Raw genomic sequence first — 14,102 nt, forward strand, 5'->3', positions numbered from 1 at the left:
TACTGCGGCTGAGAGTGGGCACACCTTTAATCATGCAATCCTCAATATATAACACCAACAGTACCAAACAAAGCAAACATAAAATAACAAGGGTAAAACAAATAGATGGTGTAAATTCTGCAATGCTCCCCCATTCTCAATTGCTCACCAAACTGTGACAAATTTCTGTTAGCAATTTATTCCTCATGTCAGGTGATCAGGCTGACACTGCAGGACGTTGGGGGAAGATAAAGAAAACACACCATATAACCAAATTTTAAAGCTTCATTAAAAATAATAAAACAACAATGGAGAGTGTTGGGAACGCTCCCACATCACTCAGGAAAAAAACATGACTGCCCCAAGCCACTTTAATACTCACACATGTCCAGACTGGCCATGTCTCTGTATAACATTCAGAGAAGGGGAATAGGTGGATGGGAGATTATCCTGTATACAGCTTGTCCAGAATTTCCAACATGCTTCCGCTCTTGGGAGGGCTGTTCTTTTACACCCTGGAATCTCCTGCGGTGTCTTTTTCAGAGATTCCAGTCCAGATCAGCTGCCTGTGGCTTCTCCAGTGTCACCAAGACACACCGGTTCCGGGGTCGCAGAGGCACATGTTGGATCTCACTGGACAGTTAAGCTTTACAAATGTAATCTCAGTTCTGTAACTTGTATTGCTTTTGGTTTGCCTCTGTCTATATTTTTTCCACAGCCAGCTGGGGCCGAAAGCAGTTTTTCTTTGTATTTAGCATAGTCTGCGTTGATTCTTGACCTTGAACGCAGAGCAACTTTCTCTTTATCTCTGGGCCAAGCTGAATTTCAAATTAACCCGTTCCTAGACAAATTGCTCACACTGTGTCAGAGGCTCTTCTTTGGTGATTAAAAGCTCCCCTGAGATGTATGATCTTATCTAGATTGAAGGTACCTTCTAATGGGCATTGTTCAGATGGATTTTCACGCATGTAAAGATTCCAATTCTCTAAATACCTGCAGGTTTTAGGACCATAATGTACGTACATGTAAAATGCTGGGGTACCCTTAGGGGGTGAGGTGGAATGTTTAGACTGTCCCTCCCCCATTTTCCACTTACACACACAGAGAGGGTGCCCTGTCCGTGCTAGCGGCTCATAAACTAAGGATCTCTCCCTACAGGACACTCACACAGGAGAGACTAACGAGGATGACCACGACTCTCCTACACCTCCCAGCAGCAAAGAGCGTCGGCTAGTCTCTGGGAGACGGCGCCGCTTACTCTGATTGCGTCCAGTGAGATGATCAGACTGTCAGTAGCCCACACGGAAAGGAAAGGGGAGGGAAGATGGGTTCACACACTCCTAGACCCAGGTAGCTTCCTTGCCGGACGATGCCAGGCCGAGTCAGCCCACTGTGGGTCGGATCCCCTAAAGATCCACTAGTTACCGGGCTTGCGTAGTCCTGGTCACGAGCTTTCGCTTCACAGGGTACTCTGGGCGTCTTCCGGTAACAGTCACTCACGCTGGTATACACACACACACATCAAGGCCTTTATTTCCTATTACCACAATGCATCTTATCTTGCTGCACAGTCAATAAGTTCAGATGGCGTGAGCCCAACAGAGACAGACGTCCCCACGGGCAGTTCTCCTCCCAGTGCAACTCTGGGGCATATAATGGGGGATTTTTACAAGAGCTCTCCATACAAACTAGAATGCATTCTAAGGGCATACACCCTACCCTGCCTGCCCCGTACTCTATCCCTGCCCCCAAACTCTAGGGATACGGAGACACTGGGTGTCCCCAGGTCCTAACAGGCAAAAGTCCACACCACTGGACTGTTCCTACCTTAGCCACGGGACGGGTTCCTCACCGTCGCCCGCAACAGCTTCTCCACTACTTGAGCGCGTTGCACCGTTGTGTCTTCCAAGGTCGGCCTGACGCGTCTCTGCCAAGGCCCCCGGTAAAGGCACCGGTGCGCGCTGGGCATCGGCTGTGACCGCCGGCCATCGGAGGAGTCCGGGCAAGGCACAATTTTGCCTCGAGCCCACCCAGGGATGCCAGAACTGTTGCTGGCACAGAGTGCCCAAGGACAGCAACAGTGGGGGTTCGTTGCCCAGTGTGCTTTGCTCCAATAAACACACCAAGGTGGAGAAGCAGACAAAGTTTATTTGAGATCTCAAAGCAATGCCAGGAGACAGACACGTCTCAAATCAAGCACACAGCTACAAGCAGATTTTCTCTTTTTATACATAACTTTAACTAAGACTCTTCTATCCCCCCCACTCCCCCTCTCTCCCCACCTTTCATTCCCATGTAGCAGATACACTTTGCAGTAGCAATTACATTAAGCGGTTAAGTCATACTTGGCGGCAACCAATCTAGCTCATTAGTAACTCTTCTGTGAACCGTTATCTTGTCTTACTTTCTTTGATCTGTTATTTTGCCCCTTAGCCAGGAGCAAGCAGGCCTCATTATAGCAGGCCTCATTATTACCTTCTGGTACAGGTGTTGCAACTGATGACCTAACAGGCCAGCAACAGAGAACGGCTGATTAAAGTTCAAACATGGAAAGGCTTTGGTCAGACATGGAGTGACTTTAGTTCATTCAGGCCTAGTACAGGAAAGCTTTATTGACACTTACGGTTTTCCACCCTCCTGAGTTACCTAGGGCTATGCCTAATGACACCAACATGAGGACAAAGAAGGTGTTGGAGGAGGCCATGGGGAAATAGCCCAGGGAGGTGTAGCCAGGGGCGGCTCTACGTTTTTGGCCGCCCCAAGCAGTCATGCACGCGAGGCGCCCCGGAGCCGCGGGAGCAGCGGACTTCCCGCGCGCATGACTGCGGAGGTCCAGCTGGTCGCGCGGCTCGGCTGGACCTCCCGCGGCTGCGGACGGTTCGCGGGTCCGGCGGCTCCGCTTGAGCTGCCGCAGTCATGCCTGCGGGAGGTCCAGCCGAGCCGCGGGACGAGCGCCCCCTCCGCAGTCATGCCTGCGGCAGGTCCAGTCGTCCCGGGGCTCCGGTGGACCTCCCGCAGGAATGACTGCGGCAGGTCCGCCGGCCCAGCCTGCCGCCCTCCCCGGCGGCAGGGGACGCCCCTACATTTTGCCGCCCTAGGCACCAGCTTGTTTTGCTGGTGCCTAGAGCCGCCCCTGGGTGTAGCTGTCATGCTGCTGTTACAGGAGGCACTATAGACAGCTGCAATCCACAGGGCTCTGGGCTGAAACCCAGAGTAGAGAGCGGGCCCGGGTTCCCCCCAAACCTCCCAACTCCTGATCAGACACAGGCAGGGGTGCCTCTAGGGACCACCAAAGCAAGCACCTGCTTGGGGCAGCCCATTTGCAGGGGCGGCATGGGAGCTGAGAACCAACAGGGGGCTCTGGGAGCCGTAGTTCCTTGGTTAGCTCCCTGCCTATAGAGCCAGCCCTGGAGCAGGAAAAGAACTACATTTCCCAGCATTCCCTTGGCCACTACCAACTGGAAAAGAAGGAGGGGGACCTCATGCGGCAGCGTGCTATGTGTGGAGAGTTGCACTGTGAATGGCAGGGAGACCATATTTTAACATTCAAAAAAAGGACACTCCAGGGGGAGGGAAGCACCAGCCTGCCACCATCCACTCCCTCCAACTGCCCCCCACAGAAACCCCAAACCATCCAACTCTCCCCCGCCTGCTCCCTGTCCCCATCACTCCCTCCTGGGACCCCTGCCCCTAACTGCCCCCCAGGACCCCACCTCCATCTAAGTGCTGCTGGTCCTTGTCCCCGATGCCCCCTCCCAGGACCCCTGCCCCTAATTGCCCCTTGGGACCTCACCCCCTATCTAAGCCTCCCTTCTCCTTGTCCCCAACTGCCCCCTCCTGAGACCTTCCCCCCAACTTCCCACCAGGACCCCACCCCCTACCTGTCCCCTGACAAACCTCTGGGACTCCCATGCTTATCCAACCGCTGCCTGTCCCCTGACTGCCCCCCCCGAACCTCTGCCCCATCTAACCCCCCTTTCTCCCTGTCCCTGACTGCCCCCTGAACCTCTGCCCCATCTAACCCTCCCTGTCCCTTGACTGCCCCCACAGAACCTCCTACCCCTTCTCCAACCCCCCAGCCCCTTACCGTGCCACTCAGACCAGCGTATCTGCCTCCGTGCAGTTCCAGACACGCTGCTGCATACATGCTGCTGTGCTGCTCTGCGGAGCCTTCCCCCCCCACACACACACCCAGCACCTGCCTGCCAGATTTGAACACCTCAAAATTCTGGAGTGCTCAAGCTCAGTTTGGGCAGCTGTTACTTCATTTCTCCCAAATCAAATATTCTGATCCACTGTAACTTGCTCTAGAAAAAGTAGGATAAAATTGAGCAAGAAGTGCTTCCCAGTGGTTATTAGGACTGGAATTGCTATTTTCAACAGCCATTGCCTTTTTTGTTTGTTTAAAAGGAAGACAGTGATATTGCATTGGCAAATTCCCCATCGAAAGAAAGAGTGGAACAAAAGAATAATAAAGGTACCTCAACTTTTCCTCATTTATGGAGGACAGTCTTGTAATATGCATCCAGATATCCTCCAGTCACACAAGCTGAAAATTGTTCCACTTTACTGCAGCTTTGTAACCATATGGGAACCAATCCTGTCTGTGTTTTGTGCACATCCAAAATTCCTGCTGAATGACCCGCCCTGGGAGCAAGTTACCAGTGACCCAGCACTGCGGCGGAAGGGGGGTGCAGGTGTGTGTGTGGGGGGAGAGCCCACGGCTGGGGTGGCAGGAGGTGTGGGGGGGGCACCGGTGGGGAGAAGGGGGAGCCCAGGGCTGGGGTGGCAGCGGGGTGGGTGGAGGGCACTGGTGGGGGGGGCACTGGTGGGCAGCCCAGGGCTGGGGCGGCAGGGGCGTGCGGGGGGGAGCCCAAGGCTGGAATGGGGGGCAGTCAAAAAAATTTTTGCTTGGGGCGGCAAAAAACCTAGAGCCGGCCCTGGACACCGGAGGAGTTGACCCAGTCTGTGGGTTCCACCAGAAGGGAAGATCACAGAGGTGAGCAAATCTGCCAGTAAGTGCAGGACCTGCCAAGATAGAGGAGGAACTTTGTCACAGTACGTAGGTGCTGGAATGTGTGTTTGGATTATTTGCTGTGTGGGGCTGGATTGGGTGTGTGAGGTTTCTTTGTGTGTATGTTTTGCGTCACGCTGTGTGGGTATTGTGTGTTTGTGTTTTGTGTATGTTTTGTGCTGTGCTATATTTGGATTGGGTTGTGCGCTGTGTGTGTATTTGGGTTGGGTTTGTGTGGTTGTGCTTTATATGTTTCTGTGATGTGCTGTGTGTGTGGTTAGACTGAGCTGTATGTTTCCAGTCAGAAGCTTAAAATCTCTCTTTAATGTCTCCTCTAAATTGCCTCAGCTTCAGAGACCAGGAATTGGCCCCTCAATAAGGCTATGAGATCCCAGCACCTAAACCGGGCTACTGCAGGCAGTGCAACAATAATCCTAACCCAAACTAAACACCTGCCCAGGAGGAGAGAGGATGGGAATAGGAAATACCTTTCCCCTCCACAGATATTTACTTATTTCTGGTGCTTTCAAATGCTGTCCAAAATGTATTTACTTTTTTTTTTTTTTTTGGAAAGGTACTTTGTGCAAGAAGAAAAAAAACCAGGGAAATGAGAACATAATTGTTACCCTGTTGCACACAGCATGGCTACTTATGCTGATTAAAGTTGACAATTTTAAAAGTTTCAGCTGTTTAAAGTCAATATGTAAAGTCATATGTCATGGTTTTCAGTTTGGTTGGGATGCTTCCCAGTTTCTCTGAAGCCTGATTTTTTTTATAGACCCAGGTAGACAACATGAGGCTTTTTGTTGTTGTTTTTGGATCCACACACAAGTTGTAATGCACAAACTTTCAGGCCAGGAAAATTCCTTTTTAAGGGAATGCTGTGAATTCATATCAGAAAGTCTGGGTTATTATATACTGTGAGTTATAAGTGAAATTCCTACAAAGGAGGAGGCGTGGGAAAGGCAGACCAAAGTTTCCAAGCTGTGGCCTGAGGTAAATAGCTTGTCATAATAGATTTTAGAAAATTAGACTAATGCAAAGCACAGAAAAAATATAATGAGGAAAGGACAAATGCATTCCCCTGGCTGTGAAGTTATTGAATTTTCAGGGCTAGAGAATGCATAGCTGAGGGAAGGGTGGACATTTCCTTAGATTTCTCTTCTACAAAGCAATCATTATGAATCCCAGGGTGCAAACACATCTATGCTTGCAAATAACTTTGGAGCCATTCCAATCTATTAATAAAGTACATATTATAAGCTTTTAAAAGTTATATACTTTTCAGTGGATGGAATTGGCACAGTTCTTTTGATTTCTTTTCATAGTAACAATTTTTGGGCTCAATCCTCCACATTAAAAGAATGATCTTTGCTCATGCAAGTAATCCTATTGACTTACCTTGACTTCAACTGGACTGCTGACGGGAGTAAGGAGTAGTCAGATGAAACAGGGTTTTCAGAATCAGGTCCTTAAACATGTCTCAGTTTTAACTTTTTCTTTTCAAAATATTCAAAGCAATTACACCTTGTTTAGTGATAATCAAATGCTGGTTTTAATTTTAAAGGGGAGAGAGCAGAGATGATGGGAGGTAAGGGGAGAGGAATGAGCAGAGGGCAGGGCCTTGAGGGAGTGGGAGGAGCAGGGGTGTCTGGTTTTCAGAAATTGAAAGTTGGCAACCCTAACTAGCCTTTCCACATACTAAGTTCCCACGGCCCCCCCAGAGTTTTGAAATTCAGTCAAAAACCTCTGGCGGTCTGGCTTTGGCCCACAGTCTGCCTGTTGACTACCCCTGCAATAGGCCTTGGATATATTACACAGAATTGTATGTGTTCGTTGAACAGGGGCACTTGTGGTGTGAAAAATGTTTCTCTGGAGTCTGGACCTTAACTAACCTTGACTAAGAAATCTGGACCTTGACAAAAAATAATTAACTACCCTTGGACCTACCAACCCAGGAACATTTGCCAGGATTCTTTCAGCCTGAGAGAAGAAGGGAACCTTCACCCGCTCCCTCTTTAAGGCTCCAGTCCCAGGCCATAGGCAGCATCAGCAGCCTGGGTTCCCTGCCAAAGCACAAACATCCACCCTGGGGCCACCTCCTCTCTGTGGTGATTTCCTTTGTCACACACATCTGTCTTGAAGACACAACCCCTGAAACAGGGTAACACAGCCCCTGAGATTTCCTTACTCCATCTCCAAGGGTCATTATGCCCTATTACACGTCTCAATGTATTTTTTATTTTTCTCCTTTTGAAAGTAAATTGTTTTATTTCTGTCTCTTCATATGACCCCTGGCCCTGTTGAATGCAGATGATTGGAAGTGCCTCTCTTGTCATTTCTGTTGTTATTGTATCCGTGTACTGATGAAGTGAGCAGACTGAATGCAGGATTTGCGATAAAGGAAAAACAGACATTTTGGTGAAATAGCAATGTACTCTGCATGCGTTCTGGTACTGATTTCATTGAGGGTTCATCCAGAGAACACTTCTGGCTTCTCCACTGGTCAGTACTCTGCTCAGCATCGATTTTAAACTATATTTGTAGATTGTCATGGAAATAAATATTCCAGTGTGTGAACACGATCAGTTTTATTGTGGCTTACTGCTCAGTGAATTGCTACCTGTTTTAGTTTTATTGCTTCAGTAGAAACCCAGATTCTTATTAACCCTCCTCTTGTCATTATTTTCTATAAAATTCATTTATTGTCCTGGCAGAAATATTCGTCTTCCACATTTATTGCGAATGTGGAATTCTTTTCACTCTTTGTTTAATTTCAGGTGTGAATTATGAGGGAGAATTTCCCATTTATCTCCTTGGATTCAATGAAGATTTCAGATCTGAACTAGGTTTAGGGAAAACCCTGTTGCTCATCTCAGAATATTCTCTTGCTGGTTTTCCGCTTTTACCACGTTTGATAGAACATTCAGTGTAACCCCACCACCACCACCAAACATCCTGACATACCCAGAGGTGGCCCACCCTTGTCTTTTGGTTTGTTGTATCTCAGCCTCTCCCCATGATGAACCCTGGGAACTGCACAATTCATCTGGCAAGAAAAGCTTTCACTACGGAGAAGACTTTCAGAAAGGATTTAATATGAAAAAGGCAAAATTTAAGCTGAAGAAATTATAGGCATAAAAAAAGCAGGAAACTTCCATCCCCCTTCAAACGATGGAAAATTATACAAAGAAATTTTACGAATCTTTTCCAATTCCCACTTGTATTTCCTGCAACTTAACACAAATCCTATAAAAACAGCTGCTTTGTCTATCTACCAGGCAGGGACTGTCTCTAGGCCGTCATAGCAGAGGGTGCATTTCTGAGAGAAAGAGGCGAAGCGTTTGACATCATCACAAGGTTATTTTTTCCAATCAAATTGTTCTGATATTGATCCCCTAGAGTCACCATGTTCCACATCATCATAACCTGTGTCTCCAGGAAGCGGGAACTGGGTTTCCCTGTCCATCTCAGAGACAACTTCACTCCTTAGCGAGTGCCGACTCCCACCTGAAAATCCCAAGGGAGACACATACAGTCAGTGGATCCAGTCTATGGTGATGTGCAGCAGCAGAGCAAGGTGGAATTTACAGCAGTGGTTCTCAAACTTATTTGATCGCCCCCCCCCCTTCTTTGTGTCCATGATAGTTGACACCCCCCACCCCCACCACACAGGTACATACACTGATTAAAAAAATCAACATGCAACTCTCTCTAAATATGAAAAGCAGTAGAGCATGGAATTAAAATGAGCCATTTAAGTACATAGCTCTCCGTCCGCTCAGCTCTGAAAGCAGTACAACTGCCAACAGCAGCGGAAAAGTGAGAGTGGCAACACCATACTCTGCCAGCCCAACATTTGCAGGACGTGTCATGGGCTCTTTTAACATTTGCACAGCAGTAACAGGATTTTAGTTCATTGGATTCTGCCCAAAAGATACATGTGCAGTGAACTGGTGGGAATCGAGCACATCCAGGGCGTGGCAGCCACACAAGGATTGGAACCTAGAGGCAGAAGGATCCCAGGTATCTTGCTGGTTTGACCACAAAGTACCACCAGCAGGGACCCTGCTGTTCTTCTCCCCATTGCAGGCACTGAAGCCTCTGCTTTGCGGGACTGGAGAGACAAGAGAAGGAAAGATTTTCTCACAGGTATTGGGTTGGCCAGGGCTGTTCCCTTGCTGTGTATCCCACATTTCCAGCCCTCCCACTCTGCAGAGACACTGTGAAGTGCAAACAGTTCTCCACTCACCTGTCTGTGAATCTCTGTTCCTGTCATTCACCCCAGTGCCTTCCTCATCATTCTGCCCCAAAGCAGGGTCACCTTCAGGGTCAGACACTTCTCTGGCATCATCATAACCGTCCCCTGTGACATCTCCAGGCAGGGCAGAGGCATCTGATGTGAAGATGTGACGTAATTAAGAGAAAATTCACAGTGAAGGTAGAAATAAGGTACAAGTTGCAGATGCACTTGGCTTACTGGTCCCTGGGGATCTCTCAGCACTTAACTTCCACCCTCAGGGCAGTAAGAGGAGCCTCCTCTGGAACCTCAGACTGGGGGATTTCATATTGATTTGATACATTTCAATCACGGGTTGAGAGGATCCTAGAGCTCCCAGATGAGCGGGGGGCTGGGGGCAGTTCTAGAAAAAGGTGATTGGGGTCTAGCCTAGAGGGGTTGCTCCACAAAGGCATTTGGTTACAATAATTACAATGTGTTCTACTGATAATGTTTATCCTGTAAATTGCCATCAGTCTCCACGTACTGACACCACTGGGAGCTAAGCCAGCTAATAAGGGTGTGACATGGCCCTTTGGGTGTAAAATCTGCATGTCCCACCCACCCCATGTCACAGTGTATATAAGCTGCTATAGCAGAATCCCAGGAAAGGCAGGCAGGGAACACTGCAGCACTGACGACGTCTCTGCTTTGATGTGCCCCGTTTACAAATGGTGAGTAACCCTAGTGATCCTGGCACTGAGGGTCACAAGGCAGTGACCTGAAGCAAGTACAGCATGGGCAGCTCCTGAGCGAACTGCTCCTTCCATCCCTGCAATGGGCCTCTGTCATGATCTAGGGCATCACATGCGTCCCTACCCCTGGGCCTCCACACAGTTCTTATAATGCACCTGGTCAGTGCCCCCAGCGTTACGCCAATAGAAAATACTGGTGGGGTAATTTGTGGTTTTCTTAACAAACCATTATTGTCCCTAGGGTGAGGTTGCTTCCAGGAGGCGGAGTCTCTGCTCACCTCGGCCGTCTGGAGTCTGGGGGACGTCGTTCAGGGCAGGCTCTTCCACATTATCGTAATCCAGCTGAGACCCCTCTGGGGAAACTCCATCTGAAACAGCAAACACCACACTCAGCCCCTGGCACCAGCAGCCTCTCTTCAGCACAGGTGGCCCTTATAACTACAGCTGTTTATTATGGCACATGCGAGGGAAGTCAAGGGGGCCCATGGTGAGTAGGGTACAAGTCAGAGAATGAGAGTAAAACAGGAGTCCCAAAAATAACTAGGGGCCAATCCTGTCCCTGCAGAATCCAACAGCAGTGGGAGCAGGACCTGGGCTTGTGCTGAGATAACAGGTTGGGACACAGACCCGGCCAGGCCACAGCTGGCCTGTGTGAATCCAGCTGATCTAAAGGAGTTGGCCAATGAGATTGCAGAGCCATTGGCCATCATCTTTGAAAAATCATGGCGATCGGGGGAGGTCCCGGATGACTGGAAAAAAGCTAATGTAGTGCCCATCTTTAAAAAAGGGAAGAAGGAAGATCCAGGGAACTACAGGCCAGTCAGTCTCACCTCAGTCCCTGGAAAAATCATGGAACAGGTCCTCAAGGAATCAATCCTGAACCACTTAAAGGAGGGGAAAGTGATCAGGAACAGTCAGCATGGATTCACCAAGGGCAAGTCATGCCTGACTAACCTAATTGCCTTCTATGATGAGATAACTGGCTCTGTGGATGAGGGGAAAGCTGTGGACATGTTATTCCTTGACTTTAGCAAAGCTTTTGATACAGTCTCCCACAGTATTCTTGCCAGCAAGTTAAAGAAGTCTGGGCTGGATGAATGGACGGTAAGGTGGATAGAAAACTGGCTAGATGGTCGGGCTCAACGGGTAGTGATCAATGGTTCCATGTCTAGTTGGCAGCCGGTATCAAGTGGAGTGCCCCATGGGTCGGTGCTGGGGCCGGTTTTATTCAATATCTTCATTAACGATCTGGAGGATGGTGTGGACTGCACCCTTAGCAAGTTGCAGATGACACTAAACTGGGAGGCGTGGTTGATACACTGGAGGGTAGGGATAGGATACAGAGGGACCTAGACAAATTAGAGGATTGAGCCAAAAGAAATATGATGAGGTTCAACAAGGACAAGTGCAGAGTCCTGCACTTAGGACGGAAGAATGCCATGCACTGCTACAGACTAGGGACCGAATGGCTGGGCAGCAGTTCTGCAGAAAAGGACCTAGGGGTTACGGTGAACGAAAAGCTGAATATGAGTCAACAGTGTGCCCTTGTTGCCAAGAAGGCTAATGGCATTTTGGGTTGTATAAGTAGGGGCATTTCCAGCAGATCAAGGTACGTGATCATTCCCCTCTACTCAGCACTGGTGAGGCCTCATTTGGAGTACTGTGTCCAGTTTTGGGCCCCACACTACAAGAAGGATGTGGATAAATTGGAGAGAGTCCAGCGGAGGGCAACAAAAATGATTAGGGGGCTGGAGCACATGACTTATGAGGAGAGGCTGAGGGAACTGGGATTGTTTAGTCTGCGGAAGAGAAGAATGAGGGGGGATTTGATAGCTGCTTTCAACTACCTGAAAGGGGGTTCCAAAGAGGATGGATCTAGACTGTTCTCAGTGGTAGAAGATGACAGAACAAGGAGTAATGGTCTCAAGTTGCAGAGGGGGAGGTTTAGGCTGGATATTAGGAAAAACTTTTTCACTAGTAGGGTGGTGAAGAACTGGAATGGGTTACCTAGGGAGGTAGTGGAATCTCCTTCCTTAGAGGTTTTTAATGTCAGGCTTGACAAAGCCCTGGCTGGGATGATTTAGTTGGGTTTGGTCCTGCTTTGAGCAGGGGTTGGACTAGATGACCTCCTGAGGTCCCTTCCAACCCTGAGATTCTATGATTCTATGATCTCTGCAGACAGGTTTTAATTTTTCTGTTACACTGGGGAGAGGGAACTTCGCCTCTTCAGGAATTAAATCTCCCGCTGGCCTGATCCTCTGTGAGATCCTGCTCTCCATTAACCTCTCAGGCAGCCCTGGGATCAGCTTGGCAGCGCTCCAGCTTCTCAGCAGAACTTGCTCATCTGCTTAGTGTCTCCTCCCACAGCCACAGGCTAAATTCCCAAAGGCCCAAACTCATGGACTCCCTTGAGAGCCGCTGGGGTAGAAATGCTGCCCAGTTTACAAATAGAGATGGGCCCAGAGCAGGAAGGTCACATCCAGAGGTTTGTTTCAGCTTGTTATAGCAACAGGTGCCAGCTGCAAAACTGAGCTCCGGAACTGGGGTAAGAATCTGCAAATTCCATTCCCACAAAGTTCTGGTGGGTTCGGATCAGTGAATTGGACTCAGCCCATCTCTAATTATAACACAGGACAATCTTCCTGCTTGCTCAGCAAAGTGAGTTGAGCTCCACTGGGCTCTGACACCTTTATCCAAAGAGACTGACCCATCTCCTCCAGCTCCTCACCTGGGGAGGTCACTGGGAGCCACTCCCAGGGGTGTGTACTCAGGAAATGGTCACATGTTTCTGTCCTGAGATTCTGACAGAAATCTTGTTCAGTGGGATTAGACCCGAATGTGTAAAATGGGAACTGTTTGAGGGGAAATGGCTGCGATTGCAGAAAGTGTCATAGAAATTCTGTTCTCTGCCCAGATTTGGGTCTCTTGCCCTGAGTCTGCCCCTCCCCCATTACCTTGTTCTGATCCAGGATCGTTTTCCCCCTCGCTGTCCCCGGTGTAATACTGCAGCTTCGTCACTGAGTCATCTGAATAGGAGACTGGAGAGACGAGAACCAGAAATTCATCACAGTGAGGACAGCAGATCTGTGGGACTGGGAACACACCCAGGGTCTGGAGCGGGATTTCCGGTCTCAGTCTGGTTGTCCTTCTAGAGAAGATGCTGAATCACAGTGACTCTGAGCCGTGAGAGGCTGATGAAGACTCCCCAAGAGAAATCTCCATTTCATTGTGGAAAATGTGACTGAGAGGATGATACAATCTGACCTGAAGGATGCTGGTAATTCACATACCTGTGGGGTGAGTGAAGGGCACATCTCTGGCTATGGGTCCAGGGAAGTTCCACAATGGTCCTGGCCACCTCAGCCAAAGAGAAGACTCCTCCTTCTTAAGGGCAAATACCCATCTCCCACATTAATCATAGAAGAATAGGGTTGGAAGAGACTTCAGGAGGTCATCTAGTCCAAACCCCTGCTCAAAGCAGGAGCAAGGATTACTACGGACAAGCAAAACATCCACAGTGCTTGGCCTGGGTTAGCCCTAAGGAAGATCTAGAGCTTGCTTAAAAGCTCCCATTACTTTTTGAAACATATTGGTGTGTGTTTCCCTGCCTTAACCTTGTAAATAACTCATTTTTTCTCCTAGTTAACAAATCCTTAGATAGTTTATTACAGGATTGTCTATAAGCATCTTTGGTGTCAGTTCTAAGGTGCAATTGACCTGGGAGAAGTAGCTGGTCCTTTGGGACTGGAAATAACCTGAATACTGTTGTGATTTTTGATGTAAGGGACCATCGAGCGCAAAGTTAAGGTCACCTAGGCTGTGTATAATGCCTCAGGAGTTTACACTTGTTACTTGCTGGGTAAATTCTAAGTATAAAATTCACAGCCAATCTGCGGTTTGTGCCCTGCATCCTAACAGTCTGCCCTGAGCCTGGTACTCACGCACTTGAGCCACAGCAGGACAGCTTGACGTAGGCCAAGACAGGCCCAGAGCACAGTCTGTGATTCACTCTAGCCATCTTGGCAGCGGTGCTGGGGGATGCCCTGAGCACAGCACAGCCCTTGGGCAGGATGTTCCCATCAGACATTGAGACAAAATGGCACAAAGGATAAAAGGGACAGGACTCAAAGTCATG

The 14,102-nt window shown here is 48.9% G+C and overlaps 1 protein-coding gene across 1 annotated transcript in view; it reads right to left on the reverse strand.

The window, feature by feature from the left end:
- Nucleotides 1-14,102, reverse strand: part of LOC123347264 (antigen WC1.1-like) — a 225,258-nt gene that overhangs the window by 148,526 nt on the left and 62,630 nt on the right. The window contains exons 13-16 of the mRNA XM_044984705.1: nt 12,922-13,005; nt 10,246-10,335; nt 9,246-9,389; nt 8,402-8,503 (exon numbers count right to left, since the gene is read on the reverse strand). Of these exons, the coding sequence (XP_044840640.1) occupies nt 8,402-8,503; nt 9,246-9,389; nt 10,246-10,335; nt 12,922-13,005 (420 nt within the window). The remainder of the gene's footprint in view (nt 1-8,401; nt 8,504-9,245; nt 9,390-10,245; nt 10,336-12,921; nt 13,006-14,102) is intronic.

The sequence above is a fragment of the Mauremys mutica genome, chromosome 1, assembly GCF_020497125.1.
Source record: "Mauremys mutica isolate MM-2020 ecotype Southern chromosome 1, ASM2049712v1, whole genome shotgun sequence".
Taxonomy (NCBI): domain Eukaryota; kingdom Metazoa; phylum Chordata; order Testudines; family Geoemydidae; genus Mauremys; species Mauremys mutica.